The 22,641-nt window shown below is 37.4% G+C and overlaps 1 protein-coding gene across 2 annotated transcripts; it reads right to left on the bottom strand.

The window, feature by feature from the left end:
* Positions 1 to 10,350: 10,350 nt before the first annotated feature.
* On the bottom strand, positions 10,351 to 12,880 carry LOC148037731 (co-chaperone protein p23-2-like). 2 transcript variants are annotated; one of them, XR_015690689.1, is made up of 6 exons: positions 12,560 to 12,871; positions 11,256 to 11,442; positions 10,992 to 11,160; positions 10,822 to 10,887; positions 10,670 to 10,721; positions 10,351 to 10,586 (listed from the first exon to the last, which is right to left on the bottom strand). XR_015690689.1 is itself a non-coding variant. In XM_087676686.1 (6 exons), exons 1-6 carry the CDS (start codon positions 12,562 to 12,564, stop codon positions 10,558 to 10,560), a joined length of 480 nt encoding a protein of 159 aa, XP_087532812.1. In that variant the 5' UTR covers positions 12,565 to 12,880; the 3' UTR covers positions 10,351 to 10,557. The 2 variants fall into 2 exon arrangements, 1 of the variants encoding a protein (XP_087532812.1); XM_087676686.1 differs by having other exon boundaries at positions 10,850 to 10,887; positions 12,560 to 12,880.
* Positions 12,881 to 22,641: the final 9,761 nt, after the last annotated feature.

The raw sequence follows: 22,641 nt of genomic DNA, 5'->3' as shown, positions 1-22,641 counted from the left end.
CACAAGCAACTTATTAGTACTCTCCACTTGCCCATTAGCTTAGGTATTATAAGGCATAGTCTTATTATGTTTAATCTTCAGAGCATCCATCAAAGACTCAATTACATAGTCAAACACAAGCTACTTAGGTGGACCAAAATGGCAAACAATTTGTTCCAAAATGAAACTAGTCATTTCCTTGGCATTATCCTTCATAATGCGGGCTTCAAACCACTTTGTGAAATAGTTTGTCAGCACAATGATATAATGCTTCCATGTAGTTGACGAAGAATGTATAGGCCCAGCGAAATCAATGCCCCACTTCTCAAATGGTAATATAGCCATAATAGGAGTCAGTGTGCACTTCCTATTCTTCCTATTATCATGTCTCTAACATGAATCACATTGCTTATTATACGCAAATGCATCCTGGAAAATGGATGGCCACCAATATCCGACTTTCAAAGCTTTCTGTGCAGTCAACCATCTAGCAAAGTGCCCTCCACAAGGGGATTCATGGCACTCTTACAAGATAAATGAAACCTCATTAGGCATGACACATCAATGATAAACATCATTGACCCCTTGCCAATATAGTGTTCTTGTGATCAAGGTAAATTTCAAAACTTGTTGCCTAATTTTCCTTTTTTCAACCTTCGACAAAGAGGCTCCAACCTCTCATGTGGATAAATAGTACATCATAGCATCATACCAGGATGGAATGGGGGCCATATCAATTTTGAATAGACCCTCAGGGTCACTACCTTTTCAACCACGACTTCCTTTGGCTCCCCGAAATCCACGAGACATTCAACAATGCCCTACAACTTCGGCAGCTTACTTCTAATTTTGTAATCAAAATCTTGCAAAGTGATTAATCACTTCACTAAGCGGTCGGGTGACTATAACTTATTCAACAATAGCCTTTGTATAAAATACTACATTTTCGTACAAGATGTAGTGCTTAAATTCCTTCATTGCAAAGACCATCCCAAGGAACAATTTCTCCACGTAGGTATAATTAATCTTGGATATCCCCAATTTGTGTGACTGACAAACACAATCAAATTATATCACTTCGCCTCCCAAATCTGGGCTACACAACAACCATTGATATTATACATCATAGCTGTTGAAAATATATAGAATATTTCACCCCTTTTAGGTACTTTCAGGATTGGTGCTTTTGCCAATTCTTGCTTCACATCCTTGAAGGATACTTGATATGGATCACTCTAAACAAATAGACAGTTAAAGGACAATAGATTTGCCCATGGCAATGTCCTCTCAATCAGTGCATTAATAAAGCCTCCATGCTAACCGACTGATGACAGAAAGCTATGCACTTCATTAGGAGTACATGGCAAACTCATAGTGACAATGACCTTTATCTTTTCAAGATTGGTCACAATACTAGCTGAGCTAACCACATGGCCTAATAGCAATACATAGCACACTTCAAAGATGCATTTTCTTGGATTAAAAGTGATGCAAAACTGCCTACATCACTTAAAATATTTTTGTAATATAATCAACTATATTTCCCTTGTAGTGGCTACCCCTAGGTCATCAATAAAGACTTTTAGCTCCTTTGGAAAAATATCACCAAAAGTTTTATTAGTCATACATTACCAAGGCCCTCGTGCATGACATAGACCAAAAGCCATAACATGATACACAAAGGTGTCAAATACAGTTGTAAATGTTGTTTAAATTTATATTCCTCAATAATAGCCATTTGGTTATAATCGACAAAGCAGTCCATAAACGAATAGATCTCCCTACCTGCTAATCGATCTAGGATCTAATCAATAAATGGCAATGAATAGTAATATTTGACCATTTGTTTATTGAGCTCTCTAAAATCCACACAGAGCCGTATTTGATTATTCTTCTTTTTTATGATAACTACCAGCAAACACCACTCCATGTGTTGTACAAGAAATATCAGGCCAGTCTTACGCAATTTTTGTAGCTCCTCAAATAGTCTATCCCTAGCTCAAAAGGTATGCACCTCACTTTTTGTCAAATAGGGGATCCCCTATACCTTCTATATTTTTCAATTGGCTTAAAACTACAAATTATGTCATTGGGACTCTTCTTATTAGTCGCAAATTGCCCCAATCATTGGACCCCATCCAACTTTGAAAGGCTCTATGACCATGAAATGAGAGGTATTGATACTGAGCTCCACTCATATGTAGGAGGATGGATCAAAATTAAGAGGTATTGATATAAAACAGGCCAAATGTAGTATCTTCTTTGCTTCAAGTTACATGTTGTGAAGATTGAATCGTTCACAGTTTTGAAGTTTGAGCATATGAAGAAGTGCTAGTGTACTAGGAAACCCTAGAGAGATTTATATATAACTTAGTGTTATTACATTTGTAAATGTGTTCACATTATCCATCTTCAAATCAATTTCCTAGATTACTTTGTTAGAATACATAGAATGTCAGTATATTGTTTTGAGAACGTATACTATGAGTTTTTACCATCATATGTTACTACAAATTGATTCAAGAGATATCTTTGGAAGTGAGCCTAAAAGCAAATGATGATGTACACTATGGTATCCATTTCAATGGCATTACTACTTCTACAAAGATGAAAGAACATCAAGACCTTAGCTATTGATTAATTTAAAGACGTGTAAACACCCTATGGAGAAGATTCGCTACTTGAGAAATGCTATATCTACAAAAATTAATATGACAAGGACCTTGAGAAGATGAAGGGTTTAAAACAATGCTTGAGATTGGCTTATGTATATATTGGACATGGTTTCTTGGGGCTATGTTACTACACGAGGCATATGAGGAGCGTTGCTTGGATTGCAACACTCTTTAAGTTTAATGAAGAGAAATACCAAATTTAGTAAAAAATCAAAAGATTAAAGCATGTTTCATAAGTTCCTTGCTATTTATGATACATTAGAAGCCAGCTTAAGGTTCTTCATGATGTAACATTCTTTAATTAAGGTGGTGTAAGAAGCTTCGAAAGCCAACACTTATGAGCAACTATGGCAGCATAGCCTTTAAATTTTGCCTCAAGAGTTTATAATATTTCTCATTCCTTAGTCTTCCAACTAAGGATTGATTGTAGATTTACTACTAGAAGATCTCTTTGGTCTACTAAGTGTATGTGAGTCATGCTTTTCTACTTGTCCATGACTACCATGATCATGACAATCATCCAATGCATTGCTACTAAATGTATACCATCTCATCAAAAATAGCATCCTTGCCTACTCTAAACTCACCACCCCCATGATAGGGTTATAACAATAATACCCTTTCTACTCAATCGAGCATCCCATGAAAATGTATTTTTTGGCCTTTGCATCATATTTCTTTCTCAACTCATCTGGTATATGAATATACCCAATATAATCAAACACTTTCAAAGTGTGACGTATCAAAATTATTACCTGTAAACATTCTTCAAGGTTCATAATATGAAGTGCAGATGTGGGAGTTTTTTTCATAATATAAACAATATACGTATAGCTTCAAACCCAAAATACTTTGAAATATTATTCTCATCCATCAATGCCCATGCAACTTCTATAATATGCCTCTTTTGTTTTACAACACCATTTTGCTAAGGGATATACCTACATGTAAATTGTTGATTTATACTATGAAATCTCAAAAAATCACTTAACTCATTGGAGAGGTATTCTCCCCCTCCACCTCACCTTAAACACTTAACTTTCAAGCATACTTCTATTTCAACAACAACGAAGTTGCTTAAACACTTCACTCTTTTTCTTCATGAAATATACCCATAACTTTCTAAGACAATCATCAATGAATGTAATAGAATACTTGTTACCACTAAGAAATACATTCAACATAGTCCCCCAAATATATGTGTGCATAACATCACTTAATTCTTTCTCATGCTTCTGCCATGTAAAAAGGGTTGTCTCTCTTGCTTGCTAAACTAGCATGCATCATAGAACTTTTCTATAACTCTAAATGTAAACAAGCTTAAATTGGTTCTACATTAATTTTAAATTTTTTATACTTTTATGCACTCACATCTTTGCCTTTAGTATACATTCTAACATTTATAGAAAGAATTCTAGCATCCAAGATAAACATACAATCAAATCTACTTCCTTCAATGACTAACCTACACTCCTCAATGAGTTCCTCTACAAAATGATATATTTGCATTAAGTTTAATGTGCATCCCTTGCTCTACCATTAAATCTAACATGTAGCCTTTGCTCTACCATCTAACCAACAAAGACTAGATTCTTATTATTTTTTCTCTTTTCTATAATTGCATTTACCATATAATACATAACAAATAAACACTCCTTCTTATAATCATTTTGTCCTGATGATGATGCATAATTTTCCTACTACAATTTACTAGTGAGAATATTATCCTTCTTATCATGAGACAAGGCTACAATATGACTTGCTCTTCCATATTGATAACAAATAATGTCTAAATTACTAGACTATTTTTCTATCCTACTCTTTCTCTAAAGGTCCTCTTGCCTCTAGAATTATGGCCACCTCTTAAAATTTGCATGTCACCAAATTGTTTGTTCAATCTGTTTTATTGGTTACTACTAGCACGTCCTATTTCACGACCTCTCGAAAAGGACTTGCCATATCCTCTTCTAAACTTGAGTAGAATGCTTGGGCCTATTCACCACTTCTTTTTAAAGATTCACCATGCATATTAATCTTTTTAATAATCATAAGAGAGTCCAACTCATCAAAATCTAGTTATAGCTTTCATACATACACAAAAGTAATAAAATATTACAAGCCTTCCTAATATTATGGCCATCCAAAGTAGACAACCAAATCATTAACATTTGGCATTGATCAAAGAAAAACTACAAATACAATATTTTAGCCTCCATCTCTCTTGTGTTCTTAGGTGAGTTGTTTGATGCAATAGTTTAAGTAAGTCTCCCCACCATGTGATTCATGTCATCATGGGTAGAAAAGCAAGACAAAGTTATCATTACTATGTGATGTGATGAAAGGCCTTACAAAAAGCTAATACAATTTGCATATAATCAAACATGCATCATCTTCATCTAGTGCAATTTGCACAATTGACTCACCTACACTAGGTATTTTCCAACCTACTAGTATCATTGTAATTACTTTACCTATAAAAGACTATAAACCAATACCCAAGATATCTCCCCTAAGGCTTGAGCATCTTCTTGAGTTTTCTGTGTGTGTGTGTGTGTGTGTGTGTGTGTGTGTGTGTGTGTGTGCACGCACGTGTGCACATGAATGCATGCATGTACATATGCATGTATACATACAAGCATGTGTTTCTATGGGGAGGTGGGGGGTAAGGTGTAAGCATACTCTCCCCCTCCCCATTTGAAACTTTGTAAAATACCTCCAACAATGGAAGAACACCTCATACAAAGGGGCACCTTATATTTGTCATCATTGGCTCAAAGATATTTATAAAGAGCTACTACTCAAACACGTCCACCAAGGTAAAATGACACAAAGATATATAGAAGACCCCTACGGAATCAAGCTACTAAGAAGTCAAAGATGGATGTGATCAACTATCAAGATGCGAAAGAGAGCCAAACTTTGGCAAAGTGAAGTACGCTTGAGACCTCAAAGTGGAGCTACAAGGAGACAAAAGTCCCACGAGTTGAAAAATGGACCCAAGTAAACTAAGTAAGTGTAGACAACCAAAGAGAAACCAATGAACAAAGAAAATACAAAAATAACTCTTGAAGAAGCGTACAAACCAAAAGAAGAATACCAATAAACAACCAAAAACTACTACCTAAAAGAGTGCTTCTAAGATGTTGAATGTCGACTAGAAGCATACTAAAAAAAACACTACCCCATCAACTTCTACCAAGAAGAAGGCTACTACCCTATACATGAGGAAGAATAAATCTACACAAAGATTACCTTAATGACCCAAAAAACTATCCCATCAACTATCAATTTAAGGTGTCCATCAAGAAGAAAAAGAAAAAGTAGTAGTTTGCTACTATGAAAAGGAAGGATGGGAGGATGGAACATAGTAAATGCAAGGCTAAAGCAAGAACACATCATGGAGAACTTAGGTTACAAGAAGAAAAATCGACACAATTAAACATGGGAGAAGGATTAGCCCTTACACCCACAAGTTGTAGCCCACCAACTTGAAGAAGAACCAATCTCAGAAGAAGCGAATAAAGAAGGGGGAGGAGATGCAAGATAGTCAAATTGGAGGAACACCATGCAAGGGGAGTAAGAGTAACATCATGATGGTACCCTTCGTTGGGGCACAAGAAACCTCTGATGAAGATGACAAAGTAGATAAATGAATGGATTCAAAATATTAGATTAGAAGGCTATTAGCGCCTTGGGCAAAAGATCCTCCACATGCATCAAATCAAATAACTCATAGTGCAAGGGTGAGATACCAACGCTTGAAGAAGGGATAGAAGACAGACAAAGGGAGAGTGTGCACGCAACCAAATGCAAGAAACATTGCATCCCCATAAAGAAGAAAAGAGAAGGCTAAGGTTAAACACAATTTGTTGCAAGAATAACCTTATCTCCAAGAACCACAACCTAAACAACCCAAATTTAACTACAATATAATAGAGAGTTCAATTATAGTGTCTTGATTTGGGAAGATGTAGAACAAGATAATAGAAACAAGAAAAAGTTTTTACATGAAGCCATACTAGACCAAAGATAAGATGAGAAGAAAAGACGAAAAGAGATTGAGGAACATATAGACTCAGCAAAGAAGATAAGAAAAGATGAGAACAAGAAGATAAAGTTTAGAGAGTTAGAAAATCAAAGAAAGATGAGAAAGAAGAAAGAGGAAGCTAAGCTAAAAGATAAATCAAGGTGAGATATATCTAGATGAGAAGATCAAGAAAGAAAAGAAGGCAAAGAGAGATATATACAAGAAGATGAAGGAAGAAGAGAATCAAAGAGTAGACTAGGTTAAAGAAGGTTGAGATGAGAAAGGTAGGAAAGAGAAAGGGCAAGAAGAGAATGAGAAGATTAAGGCAAAGCCAAACACCAAGAAACAAAGGCAAGCAAAGGCCAAGTTGAAGAACAAGATAGAGAATGGATCCAAAACCATTACATGAGTGGCCAAGGATGAACCAAAGGAAATGTTCAATCCACAACCACACCCCATTAAATAGGATAAAGAGAGCAAATAGAATGACTTCAACCTTGAGAGCACAAATCACTCAACCCTAAGGGAGTCACCCAATCTAAAGACCAAATCAAGGAACAAGTGTGCCTCAACAATGAGGTTATTGTCTACTCCTTTGAACCTAAAGAGGTGAGCCCTGATGTGCTTATGACAATAGGACCAACCAAAACCTTGTTAATTAAACCTTAGAAAACCTTCAACTCTCTTAAGATAATCATGTTTGGGCTATATCACCTTGTCAAACCATACTTAATGTCGGTAACAATTGAGATCTCCACTTTCAATCCATAAGCAATGCAAGACAATGTCATCTCGATTGTACAATTCCACAACACTCCAAGCACACTCCCAAGGAAAGAAACAAGTGCACACTTCGACGATAAAGTCGTCGTATTTTCCTTTGAATTGGAAGAGGTGAACCCTGGTATGTTTTTAAGCCAAAAATTTTAAGAAAGAAGCCTATGTGAAGAAACAGTGTGTAGTGCTCATAATATGGTCTAGCCAAGGTGACTTTTAAGTCTCATGGACCCAAATCTTGTACTAGTTGAGCCTTGGAGAACCCTCCAACTCACTCTTAATGTAAATTTCTTAGGGTTATGGTACCTATTGGAACCATACCCAATGTTGGTACCAATTGAGATCTCAACTTCCAAGCTATAAGGATAGCAAGACAATGTCATCCCAAAGTATGATTCTACGACACCCAAAGCACATGAACTCAAATGATACCTCTACTTCCAATGCCAAGAATCCAAACTAAGTGTCACTACCCCTCAAACTAGAGACTTGCAAAAGATCCATCTACAAGGAGATCGAGAAGTGTCATGTTACAAGGAGATGCCAAGGAGAACTGTCATGCACCAAGGCCACACCTTTTGTTATGAAGAGACAAGCTACACCATCCAACATATCATTTAAAGCAAGAAAGAAAAGTTCGAAAAAGAGATAAAAGAAAACGAACCCAATATTTGACAATCAAGCAAAGTGTCATAGCAAGAGAACAATAAGCCCCAAGTCCTCGAGGGCAAAAGTGAAGGGAGGAATCGCACAAGCAATCCACTGAACTACCTCCCTTGAGGCTTGGCATAACAAAACCATGACCCCAACAACACAATCACTAGAGTCTATGCTTACAAAGCTTGGCATGCAAAGCCATAAACACCAAGCCAAGGTCAAATACGTCCCTCCACCCCTCACATGTAACAAGTCCAAGGTGGACTAGAAGGAGAATGAATGCAAGAGAGTCGAAAGGAACAATCCAACTTAATAGTAATTGCAATTATTTTGATTACCCAAATACTAGACCCAACACCCACTAGCAAACTTGGTAGGATAAGCTACTTCACGTCCTTAACATGAGCCCAACCAACACTAACTTGATAAAATGACATGCATTTCGACTTATATGAATTAGTGACACACTAAAGCCAAGACATCCTCCAAGTCATCTTGTGACTTCATGGTGGGCCCTCACATGTGCAACATCACAAGGGAATACTCAAAAGGCTTGCTTTGTTTTGAACCTTTTGTCAAATAAAGGAGAATGTCTTAATGACACAATCCATACCTTTGGGCTGAACCATTTTGTGTACTCTTTTTCATCTTTCCAATTGTCTTCTTTGGGGGTTCTAAGACTCTATGTAGCAATGTACCTTTTATCAAATAGATGACAATTTCTTATTGATACATACAATCTGTGCCTTTGGTTGAGCCATTTGAAATCATTTTTCATCTTTCCACCTGTCTTCTTTGAGGGGTTTGGGAGTTCTACATCACAGTAGACTCACTAATATGAACTACAGATAAGTGTTTACACGTGAAATGACAACACCTAACAAAACCCGCAACTGCGAGCAAGAAACATAAATCAGCCACTTATTACTGCAAAAAATACCAAGTTTTTATGCGCGTGAGAAGATACATCCAACACTCTTCAACCCCCAACAAGAAACTACTCATAAGTCAGAAACACGCACTTGTCGCACTCGTGAAATCATCAATTGATTTCCCAACCCAACCCTCAAAACCCCCCGTAAAATTGAGAAATTAGCTAAATATCACTTAGACAAGTTGCCATGGTCAACTTCAATAAGACATGTCGCCATGTAGGAAATTATATTTCTATCAACTTTAATAAGCATTGTTTCTGTGCTGCATGTTGGGTAGGACCAAAAGATACTAAAAACACTGAAGCTGTTGGTAAGTTGGGATTCATCCTAAAGCCAGCTCAACCAGGAAAATAATAAAAAATGCCACATCCAGTAAGTAAAATTGATCACAGGATACACTTCACCATGCAAGTTGATGGCTGCTGCACTTATAAACCATGCAATAAATTCAGCTCATCTTGCTCACACTGAAAACCAGCTACTCCAGCTAGGCTCACTCAGTCTGAACCTACCACGATTAGATCCAGCAATTATTCAAACTACCCTGACTTGTGTCATGACATGTATGATTACTTTCGCTCATCTCTAGTGTTGGAACCAGCAATTGTTTGAAATATCCAGAGTCATATTCTAAACAAAGTTAAATCCGATTTTCACTTTCTGTAGAAAATAGTTTTCATGCATGGAGTACTGAAATTATCAATTATTCGAGCTACTTCCCAGCAAGTATCTGAGCTAATTATTGTTCATATTCAAATATAAGACGAGAAAAACTGTAGCACAATAGACCAATCATCAGTAATTTGCATATACAAATCCAATTTTCCCTGGACTTCCTGCATGCTAACTCACACCCTATAATTTTTAAACTTCACTTGGATTTGTAAACAGATGAGAGACAAATAACAACTTCCTTTCAGAGAGCAACAGGGCAAGACCAGAAGACCATACAGAGAAACATCTCCAGAAGTAAAACTTTCCAGATGACAGTGTGAGAACACAGCAGGAAGGCAGAACTCTGGCAACAGCTGCACCCATGCCAAATATGCATGCCACTTCACAACTTTGTTACCATACCAAACTGGCATAAGGACATGAAAGGACCTCTTAGATGAATCTCCATTGAAACACAACCTAGATGTTCATGATGCAATCTCCAAAATGTATGCCTACTTAGATATCACCCCATCACAACTGGAATTCATCCAAAATTTGAGATGCATAACTTAAACACAGACATTTGGCTGCCATGCTATGCCACACAAATAAGACAAGCAGGGATCAAATTTGAAACTCCAAAGAACTAAATACCCGTGCTTCAAGACCATGGCAGTATAGTGGAATATACTGTAGTCACGTAGGCATGCTTTACAATGTAAAACAGGCAAGATCACTCATGAGCTGTTCTGGGCAACAATCCTGTAGAGTCCAAACAAAAATTCCTACCTAACTTGAAATATTTAATCCTGCCAGGGAAATGTTAAGACTCCCTTGAAAAGAAAATCTATTAGCTTGATTTTTGCAGGTCTGGAAGATCTGTACACAGAAAGGCAGCAATCAAAAACTATTACACACTGCAGCTACCGTAACAGCAATTTGATTTTGCAAAGAATCCTTACAAAGCATTCCTTCATCATCACTCTCAGCATCAGCATCTGAAGTGTCGTGTTTCTGTGCATCCAGAAAGATGAGTATCAACTTCAGACCAGCAACAAACTTCAAGACAAAAAGAATGTAGCATCAACCAGACACAAGGGACTTGAGCACTGACTTCGTGACATGCAGATAAATCCTCATACCGAGAAGTCATCCATGCCACCAAGGTCAAAGTTGTCAACTGCTTAGACGTGTAAAACACAGGAGACCATTTGATCAGTAACAAAGTTGTCATGACAACTTGGGCAGGAATGAAGTAGGGGCCTCTAGCCACAAAACACTTACATTTTGAGCCTTCTGCATCTTCTTCATCTTCATCAACCCACTTGTTCCAATCAACCTTCAAGAACGGGGGTGATTTGCCCTCAGCCTTCAGCAATCGCTTCCACCAACCTTTCTCCTGCTTTTGAATAACACAGAATATGTGCCTTGGCCCCACATTTATTTTGCTAGCCTGGAAAATAGCACAGTATTCAATAACCATGTTCATCGACATAAGAAGACTTACACCACACCTAGAGCTTCCAAAAATATTTGACTGCACCAAACCTCAACATCAACTTTGTCAAAGAGCTCAAGTTCAATTTCAAAAAGATGATCATCAGGTCCTGCTGTAGCAGCAAATGTGAACTTCCCCTCGGGTTCAAGTTTGACTTTTGGATTCTTTGCATCAGGCAGTTCCACAGTAAGAAAAACTTTCTCTGACCGCTGAGCCCACACGATTTCTGGATGCCGACTGTTCAAGAAATACAATATCAAGAATATGTCAGAAAGGATCAACCATAGCAAGAAGCACTTGATCAGTGACTGTCTTTGACTGTCCTTATCGTTAGACAATCTCACATCTTTCCTGTCACTACAAACATTAAAGGTGGCTTCAAATTATCAGTGCATGACTTACCAAAGGACCTATTGCACATGAAACCTTACAAACATATCAAAAACAGTTCAAGAACCGTGGCTGCAATAGGGAGCTCCTAAGATCGACACCAGCTCTAACCCCCCTTACAAACCCTGAGCACAGATCCCTACCCCAGCTACCCCAGTCCATTGTAGAATTCGAAGAGTTTCTGCCTGGTTTTTCCCCATTTGACATGTGCAGGTTGATACATGTCCACAGACAATGCTTCAGCCAAGAAACTCGCCATCTGTTCAGGTTGAAAGTCTAAGTTGCAGAAGTTAAGTGCTTGTGCGCATACTGAGAAGACATGAAGGAACAAAAATTATCACATCCAGAAGAAAGCATGTACAAAAAACACAAAGGATATAGAAACCAAAGACGACGGATGCACTCCCAACAGCCATTTCTGTTTGGTAATTAAAGAAGGCGGAAGCCAGATGAAGAATGCTTAGAGAAAAGGCAACAGTCCAGGACAGTTTCGGAAATTCTACAACTTTAAATAAAGGAGGCGGAAGACGCACACAGAATGCTTAGTTTCGTGGGCACTTAATCCTTCACATTTTCAGTGAAGAAGAGAAACGCGTACAGTAACTGTACGAATAAAGCAGGCTGAAATAATTTTCACTTACTCTGAAAGCAGAACAGCCATGCATTTTATCTACACACAATGAATGCTTAGTCTCGTGAATATTCAATCCATCACATGCTACGCTACAGAAAACGTACGCATCCAGTTACGATACGAATAAAGCAGGCCGAATCAATATTGAGCTACTCTGAAAACCAAGAATGCTTAGTCTCGTGAACGCTCAATCCTGCGGATTTTACGCTACAGAAAGCACACGCATACAGAAACTGTTCGACAAAAGCAGGCTGAATCAACTTCAGCTACTCAGCCATGGATTCAAGGAAACAATCAACGAACAAGGAAGGAAAGGGAGGCAGGGTATACCTCATGGTGGAGGCGACGGGGGGGGCGGGCGAAACGAAGACGATGAGCGTGCGAGGTTCGGCTTCAGACTCCTCGATCGGTCGTTCGTTTCTTCGTTTGTTTGTTTGTTTGACAGGCAGGCAGGCAGGCAGGCGCAGACACAGACAGAGAGAGAGAGAGAGAGGTGGGCGTGGAGGGGGAGGGGGAGGGGGAGGGGGGGATAACCCGGGATAGGAGCAGGCGAGAGAGACAGAGAGGAAGAGAAACAGGCCTAGAACATTCGTCTTTATTTGGCTTTCAATCCCTTCTCGGGTGAGACGAAAGTAAAGAGTTCAAAAAACCAGATACTTCGAGGGGGGTGCGTGCGTGTGTGGGGGGGTTATCGAGTCTATCGACTACAAGCAAATCATGCGTCCTGACCACGCCTCCCACACGCTAGGGTACTCGCCCACCAACGGTTTGGGAACCTTGAGGAGGCTTGGCGCAACGTTCGAAACATCAAGTTCCAATGTAAATTACATCGATGTCAAAATGAATTGTAATTTGTAACTCTTCAAGTGAATTGTGAAAATCTCAAAAAAAAAAAAACAAGCCTCGATGTAAAATGTTGGTACCGAATTGGGGCGAACAGTTGAACTCGGAGTGTGAGAACAGAGAGAAGAAGACTGTAATGCAGAGCAATCTGCACAAACTATAGCGCAAAAAGCACGCACCGATGGAGAAATGGACATGGAATCCTATGCAATGCATGTGAAGGATAAGTTCCCAGATATACACTCTACAGTGCAAGCCTTTGCTTCTAACAAGGACATGGAATCCTATGCAATGCATGTGAAGGATAAGTTCCCAGATATACACTCTATAGTGCAAGCCTTTGCTTCTAACATGCACAAATTGAGTAGTGCTAGAAGGGAGTCTATTCTTTCTTCTTTGAAGCAAGTTCCTAAGGAAGAAATGGAGCCCCTATAATGGAATCATTGTGTTAAAGATATTATGACTCCATTGCTACTGGTTCCCCCACAAATAGTGTCCCTACTTTGGACATGGTATAGCAAGCGAAGAAGGGCATCACAAAAGGCAAGTGGCAAATAAATCCACTAAGCTCAATGTGACCTCTACTTCAAAGTACACTACAAGTGTTTCCAGCAAAGGAAGAAATGTCGAAAATGGCTTTTTGCAATGATAACAAGACTCTATGATCAATTAATAGTAATTAACCTTGGGGTTCAAAAGGAGATGATAGAAGCTTTCATGAGGAGAACCTTCAACCTAGATATGAGTGGATCAAAGTGGAGAAAACTAAACCTAGAAAGATCTCAATCAAGAAATTGGTGAGGGACGATTAAACTTTTACTAACATTTATGTCCCTTTAGATGGTCGTGCTGCAACAACCTAAATTCTCAGATCTCATGGATAAAGCCTTGAGGAAGCTGTCTATACTTACATGGAACACAAAAGGGATGAGCTCCAAAGAAAAACGACTAGAGATGGCCTCATTGATTAGGAGATGCAAGCTATATATTTTTGGCTTCCAATTAATCTAGCTAGGTATTGATGCTCTACTAGAATTCTTTGTGGTGGCATGCTATTGCTTTTCAGAAATGCTATAGTATGTGGGGTGTCCTTGCTACTAGCAGTTGAAGAGAGTCTAAATCCTTCATTGGTCTTTAAGGATGAAGAAGGTATTGTATTAGGCATCAAAATCAAAGTAAGTGGTGAGGCATTGGACTGTGCCACAATTTAAACTCCTATGTTTCTCTATGTGAGAACAAAAGGGGCAGTAGCTCAAGGACCAGTCAATAGGAGAAGCTGCTAACTTTTCTGGCAATTGGAATATGATTGCCAATTTGAATTATAAATCATATGGTTCATGCTACATGATAAGATCAGAAAGAGATGCATGGGATTCTTTAGCAAAGTGTCTCAACATGGTTGAAGCTATACAATCTCTCGTAATGATGCTTGTAAAGATATTACATGGCATAATAAACATTTAGACTCAACTTAGAGAAGGGCCCGACTTGACCAATTTTACTTCAATAATGCAAGTCACTAGATCTCTCCTTATTTGAATATCATGTACTATCAGATGTCCTTTTGTTTGGCCATGTTTCTGTGGTGACCACATGTAGGCTAATATGCAGTGGACAATTTATAAAAGGGCCTCCACCTTTCAAGTTGAACACAAGCTTTCTCAAGCAAAAGAAATACTTAGTTAGTGTATCTAAGGCTTAGGAAGGAGCTCACATTTCTACCATGGATCCAGTGAAAATATGGAACTCCTCTATGCAAAGAATCATATTCTTTAGCAAGCACCATGGATGTAACCATGCCAAACTTAGGCAAAGACAACTAAGCACAATGAAACAATGTAGAACTTTTCTTTTGGTTGCTCTTCTTCGCATGCCAATTGATGGCATACTGCTCTGACTTCTACAAAATACTGAAGACTTCATCAAGAGCTAGGAGTGTAATTGAGTTGCATCTATTTGGGTGCAGCTACGATCTGAAGGGTTGTTATTACTAAGGGAAGTGCCTGCTACTTTTTACCTTGCCTCTCTCGAAATGAAGCAAAAGACGGAGACGCTTACTATGATAGAAAATGAGGAAGGCAAGGCAATCACTAATGAGGACAATATTGTTATTGTATTTCATAATCACTTGTCAATCATTGTAGTAAGTAGTGTGAATGTGAAGCAAATTACTCTACTCGAGTTCAATTTTTCTTGGAGTGCTATAAAGGGTGTGTCCAAACATGTATTTGTGGTTTGCTTCAAAACATGAAAGCTATAAAGGGTGAAAGTATCATGGCTAAGTAGAACTTTCATAAAGGAGAATTTGGACATGTTTTGGAAATCTAGAAAATATGACAACAAATGTGACTTTATAAGGTGCAACCCACAACATCAATTCATCTTACAAGATCTCTCGACACTCTCTTACTATGGGCCTAGAATGTGCTTAGAATATACAAGATATGGACTTAAATAATGTGCCTAGTATCCTTTAGATTCTGATGTAGATTACATGCCATCTAAACTTAAGGCATGGGATATTCCATGTGACGAAAGAAAGGATGTTGCTCCCCATCATCGTACACTAAAGGGATGTAAGAGATATCCTAAAGTTTCTTAATAACATGACTCCTATATATAAGTTCAATTTTAACGGTAATGATTGTGATGTTACCTCCTACTCTATAAGTGTGAGGCCATGAACATAGAGACTCATTATGATTTGTTCTTGATCATTAGCATTTTTATGAGAACAAACCTTGGCAAAAGCATCATATACTATTTAATATGCATCCATAAACCAAGTGTTTGATTACAAGTCCAAAAGGATTTCATGACATTATGTGAACTACAATATTCTTTAGATTATGGTGTAGATTGGAGACTTTTAAAACTTGAGTTGTAGGTTATCCCACATGAAGAAAGAGAGGAGGTTAATGTTACTCCCTAGTGGACATATAAAAGATGTTAGAGATACCATGGAATTTATGAACAAGAGAGTACAAGTCCTAAACATAAATTCAAGGTTAATGTTGCAAACCATTGGAAAAATAGTTAAGTGATCTTTATATTGTATAAGTTATATACATCTTGTAATTTTTGAAACAATAATTATATAAATACTTGACAAGTTGTTTTTCTTCATTAGCATTGTTATGAAGAAACATTGGGCAAAGACTTTATGCATTGTTCATTATGATTTCATAAACAAATAAGCATTAGATTTACAAATTTGAAAGCATTTCGCACATCATAAGTAAAAAAATACGAATAATAATTTACTCTTGGGATCGCCTTGGAATCAACATGTTAAGTATAGCAATTGTATTTACAAGAACAATTCTACAAGTTTATCTTCTATGACTACAACATATAATAGTAAAGAAACAAAATACAACTACTCTTTTGCTTGTTTTTGCTCTTCAATTTCTTATTTTGCTAAGCCTTCTCTAGATCTTTAATTTCCCCCTCCATTTCATCAAAGAAGAGGTTTCTTTGTAGTAGGTGGTTTCATTGGTTTCTTGAGGAACATAAACTTTAAGGTGACCCTTTTTTCTTTAGACTTCAAAGAATAGAACTTTGGAATTTCTTTCCCTTTAGACTTGGTTGTGCTCTTCTTTTTGGTGGTCAACTTTGCCTTGATCTTGCCATTTTGGAACATGGGGTTCTGGCTCCATGGGGTCCACTTGGTCCTTTGTAAAATTTGAATGGAAGAGGGCAATCTACTAGTGTAATTTTCATATCCAAAACAAACTCAATACACCTCCCTCTAATCCACCACATGTATGACTCAAGATATTATTTACACTATGGCAAAGCATAAAACAAGTTAGTTGTAACATCATGGAAGGATTCACAAAGATGCAAAAAAAGAAAGGGAAGCTTACTACTAAACAACTTTGCCTTTATAGCCTTAGAAATATTCCCAAGTACTCTCCATCCACAACCATTAGTATCACTTACCTTCTAAAGCTGATACTTAAAGGGCTTATCAAGTTCAATAATGTCATCATAGGTCTTCTCCATGCAGGTTGTAAAGCATTTACTGGCACTACAAGTTAGAATCAATAAGCAATAGTAATAAACAAGAATCTATTCACTAGGTAGAGAAGAAGAATATCTATTTACTAGGTAGAGAAGAAGAATAAGAAAGGGAAGTGCAAAATACATTTTAGCTTGGCCATGTAAAGGCAATATTGAAATTTATATAGCCCTTAGCCCAAGTTGGCAATCTTTAAAAGAAGACCTTTTACAAGTCACTAAATCCATGAAAAAAGAGGAAGAACTATGGACCAACGAGTTTCCTATTGAATTGTATCATTCTATATGGGATGTATGTGCAGGTGATTTATGTCTTTTGCTAAATCACTTTTATATCACTAATAGCATGTCTACTTTAGCTAATGAAGGGGTAATTAAGCTTGTTCACAAGAATGCTTAGAAGAGGACTCCTAGTCATTGGTGCTCGTTGACTATGCTAAATGTTCCATACAATCTCATGCCAAAGCAATGGCAATTTGGATCAAAGCTATCATAGTAAGGATTGTACACTTCAAGCAATATGGATTTATATCGGGTAGGAAAATACATGATGCAATTATGAATATTATTTTTTGTATTGACTATGATTTGGCCAATAAGCAGTATCATATTCTTATCAATATGGATCTAGAAACAATTTATGGCAAGATTTGTTAGGAATTCATTATGGCATTACTTGATAAGCTTGGATTTGGCCAAATGTTTTGTAGAATTGTTGGTGCTCTATTTTCTAATGCTTCTTCTAGCATCTACATGAATGCTACTTCTTATGTAAATTCGAATTGAGGAGAAGCATTACACAAGGATGTCCCCTTGTTCACCTACTATTCACATTAGTCACACACCCTCTCTTATGCAACATGGATGTTGCCATAAGGAGGGTGCCATCAAATCCCTTTATGCTTCCAAAGTGGGAATATGTTTGCTCCCAATGGTTTGATGATGATAACTCCAATGTTATTTGCACTAAGCCCGAGTTTGTTAAAATTCTATTTCACATCTATGATGAGTTTGCCAGTTTGTTTGGTTCTAAGATAAGAAAGCCCAAAATCTAACTCCTATTTATCTCTTGAAATGAGAGGCATAATTGGGTCGGTACATTTGATTTCAGTGAGGTCAACAAAGGGAAGGTGATTAGTACCTAGTATTTCCAATAGGTGTTGGAATTACCACAAAACCATGCTTTCACTAGTTCATGGATAGGACGTTGCTTAAATTCAAGAAAAGGATGGGACTATCTCTAGGTCTAGATGGTTGATCAGTGCTTCTCAAGGGTATTCTATCATCTACTATCGTATTTGCTACAATTTTATTCCCATTCAGAATACAACTGTGGAACAAAGATTGAAATGTTATTTAGGACGGGTCTCTAGAGTTTCAAGCAATCCAATTCATGGGTGGCTATTGCATGGGACCAAGTTACCATGAAGTAATGCTTTGACTAATTCATAAATAGGATGCTACTTAAAATAAAAAAAGGATGGGCATATCTTTGGGTCTAGCTGATTGGTTAGTGCTTCTCAAGGGTAATCTGTCACTTATTGTCATATTTGTTATAAGCTTATTCCCTTTTAGCAGATAGTAGTGGAAAAAGATCAAAATGTTATTCAAGAGATGTCTCTAGAGCTTCGAGCAATCCAATTGATGGGTGGCTATTGCATGGGACCAAATTATCTCCCTTGTAGGCAAAGGGGGCCGAGGACTTGAACCATCACATGATAAAAGTAGTCCAACTAAGAGGATGTTTGAGGTCTAATCATATTAGCCAGCAGGATTGAACAAGCTAAGGTATTTGGGAAGTCATGTAATGGATGTAAGTGGCAAGATCTTATATTTGGTGCATTAAAAAATATCAAAATTAAATAGTCATAAGTTGCTCAACAAAGCTAATCAAAGCATGGAAGGAAGTGATTATCAAGCTGAAATGGGTGCACAGAGAGGCAAAAGTGGTCCCTTCCTCTACTATAGTATATGGTTTAGTGGTGATACATACCAAATAGTATATATGCCAATGGATGAAAATGTAATGCCTTTTCTCACAAATTCTTCTCGAGAGGTATAAGGTACTCAATAGACACCTAGAACTTCACTAAAGGGAAATTCTAGCTTGTTGACTAGATCACTAATTGCTTTGGGCTAATGAACTAGGAACATGATTGGTTACATTGGTCCTCTCAAGAATGAAGGTCGAATGGCCTACTTACAAACCTCTTGAATTTATGAGTTCTATCAAGTATTGGACAAATGTGGTGGGAAAACCTGCTATTGCCATGAATAAGAGGAAATATTTTAGAGAACATAATGCTCAATGGTATCTTGATATTGGAGAAGCCTCGAATAAAGAGGATCTAAGGGCAACTGTGCTCACTTGGAAAAAAGGACTTAAGAAACTTTGTACGCTACCTATCTTACAGGTTGAATGACAAATCATGGAGGGTAGCTACCAAAGAAATTGACCACAAAATATCACATTAGTAAATTATAAAATATATCCATCCTGCACCCACTAGTTGGAAGGAAAGAGGAGGATGTGGAGTACCTATTTTGGAATTGCATAGAAGCATAGGCTTTGTGGAATAAAATTAAGAGTGGGATGGAAAAGATCAATCTTCATGGTGTTGTCTATCGAAAACATATGCTATTGGGTGATATAGGCAATATAAATGAGGTCTCAAATAGAGTTTGGTTCATTTTAAGAGCCCTTGTAATGCAAATGATATGGATGTTTAGACATGAAATTGTCCATGGGAAAGTTGAGTTTGCCAAAGGAAAATGGTCCCACAATAGGGAGCTCTTTGAGATGGCCCATGTGCTATTAAAAAAAATGACTATAAACAATGAGGCTATTAAGTTAGTATGTATGCTTCTCAGAAAGCTAGTCTAATATTTTGTCCTTGCCCACTTTCAGGAGATGTATATATTATCGATAATATTAATCTTCACATTATTTAAAAAGGATCTATAAAAATTTTAGAAAAACTTTTAACATCTAAAGAGGAAGGTTTGGAACTTTCCAAAAATTTCAATTCATAAAAATATCATGTACATGTAATTTGATCCAAAAATAACTCTCAAAATTCGAGTTACATGTTTCGTATCTAACTATAGAAATGTTTTTTGTAAATAATGGACGAGTTTCTAGCTTGCATTTTTGAAAACCAATTTCAAAACCTTTTGACACTATAATCTTTTTATCATTTATATATTAGAAAATGAATGCACCTACGCTAATATCTAAACCTCCAAGAAGTTGCCAAGCCTATATGGCAACCTTTGAAAAATCCTTGAAACACAATACAAAAAGATGGTTATTTTTGTTGCTAAAGTTTTACAATATAGCCTCCAAAAATAAATGGCCGCTAAAAAGATAGTCTCTAACAAAAATAGGATAGGAATCTCTCGTCTTCTCTCTCTATGTGTGCACATGCATGTCATTAAGAAGACAAAAAATGCACATGCATGCATGTGCACAAACACACACACATGCACATTCTCTCTCTCTCTCTCATATGATCAAGGAGCTCCCGATGGTAACCCACCTCATCAACCACGCAATCTCTCCCCTTCTCTCTCTATGTCTGCACATGCATTTTATTAAGAAGGCATAAAATGTGTGTGCACAAGCATGCATGCACACGCGCACACCTCACACACACACACACACACACACACACACACACACACACACACACACACACACACACACACACACACACACACACACACACACACACACACACACACACACACACACACACACACACACACACACACACACACACACACACACACACACACACACACACACACACACACACACACACACACACACACACACACACACACACACACACACACACACACACACACACACACACACACACACACACACACACACACACACACACACACACACACACACACACACACACACACACACACACACACACACACACACACACACACACACACACACACACACATTCATATGATCAAGGAGCTTAGAGTGTTGGCCCACCTCATCAGCCCCATGAAAAAGGTGTGGCCACCATGATAAAAGCTAGCACATGAGTCAAATCACTCCAAAGCTCGTGTACATAGGCAAAACAAATAACAAAGCCAAGGTGTAAAACATAGGTAATATTAGCCCTAGATCTAGCTTGCAAATGGCTAGTAGTACGACTCATCATATCAATGCCTTCTCTGCTCATTGCATTTGTTGCCATAGAGATTAGACTAGTGGTAAATGTTGTAATCCTCTCATTGTCTTCAAACAATCCTCTATTGCCAATAAGTTTCAATATTTGTTGGAAGTATGCTCTCCTTAATCATCATTGATGATACACTCTAGATCTTTTATGAATATATTATACTTATCTTGTTTATTATTTTTGGAGTATTTTTATTGATTTTCTAGCTAATGAAATTCCTAGCAAACACTAGTACAAGGATACAATCAATATGGTTGATTATGTTATGAAAATTGCCAGAATTTACTATGAAAATAGGAATTCACTATGAAAATAAGGTGATTTTTATCAAATTTTTTGTATTTTGTTTGCAAGGAAATCTCAGCAAAGAGGTGATTCTATAATTTGTACATAGGAACAAGCATTTATAAAATCCGACAGGATGAAATTCCTGCATGTGAAAGGGTTCCAAAGAGATTTTAATTTCTACAAGATTTTCCCTATGCCTTTGTGCAGGTGATCTATTGCTTATTGGTATACTTTACAAGACTTTGAATTTTCTTGTGTGGGAATAAGTATTTGAAAATTTTCAAATAACCTTAGCAAGTAAGATTATGTGCGAGAGTAAAGAAACCCCCCCCCCCCCCCCAAAAAAAAAAAAGGTGGCTATTGTAGAAACAATAAGCTTTTATTATATGACTAAGCTTAATAAAAGCTTAGTAAAGTAATCATTGAGACTATCTATGTGAAAATGAACTGTTTGTCTCACCATCAATTCGTAGAACAATAGGAGAAGATGATTTTGAAGACGATGGAAATGGTTTTGGAATCTACTTATAGTGTTGATCAGATCTATGCTATTTGATCTCTCTCTATACTTCTTGGAGAAAACCATATTTGCTTTGCAAAACCACTACAATAGTGGTTTTCTCACATCCACATGGTTTTGGTTGAGATTATAGTGGAAAAGACCTTTAAGAGGTCATTGGAATAGTCCCCTTCTCATAGGAATTATAGAGTTGTATAACTTTTATATAAAGGACATTTGAAAACTTATATGTATTACCTTTGTCTAGTAGATAAAAGAATGATCCTTGATGTTGATGGTAATGTAGTCTTCTAGGATGGATGTATGCTACCATTGTGATGTTGATATGTCCTCCAATCACCTTTCTCTAATACCAATGTCGAGGTCCTTCATCATACAACAAGAATTATTAACTCTAGAACGTAATTTGCAAGAGAGAAGAGAGATAAGAAAAAGCATGCAACAACACAAGATTGGGTACATCTCCCCCTATGCATATGTAAGCACCTCCCCATGCATGTATTTATGGGTTTGTATTATGCTTTTGT

Source organism: Lygodium microphyllum, chromosome 4 (genome assembly GCF_053477565.2).
Source record: "Lygodium microphyllum isolate KBCC chromosome 4, Lygodium_microphyllum_v1.1.10, whole genome shotgun sequence".
Classification (NCBI taxonomy): Eukaryota; Viridiplantae; Streptophyta; class Polypodiopsida; order Schizaeales; family Lygodiaceae; genus Lygodium; species Lygodium microphyllum.
The sequence above is the reverse complement of the archived record's forward strand: the minus strand, read 5'-3'. Positions and strand labels throughout refer to the sequence as shown.

What these genes read in the sequence shown, in the direction of transcription:
- LOC148037731 (XM_087676686.1), bottom strand. An exon ending in AGATGCAGAAGGCTCAAAAT is followed by an intron (nt 10,888 to 10,991) that starts GTAAGTGTTTTG and finishes ACGTCTAAGCAG; the next exon opens with TTGACAACTTTGACCTTGGT. An exon ending in TGATGATGAAGGAATGCTTT is followed by an intron (nt 10,587 to 10,669) that starts GTAAGGATTCTT and finishes TTCTGTGTACAG; the next exon opens with ATCTTCCAGACCTGCAAAAA.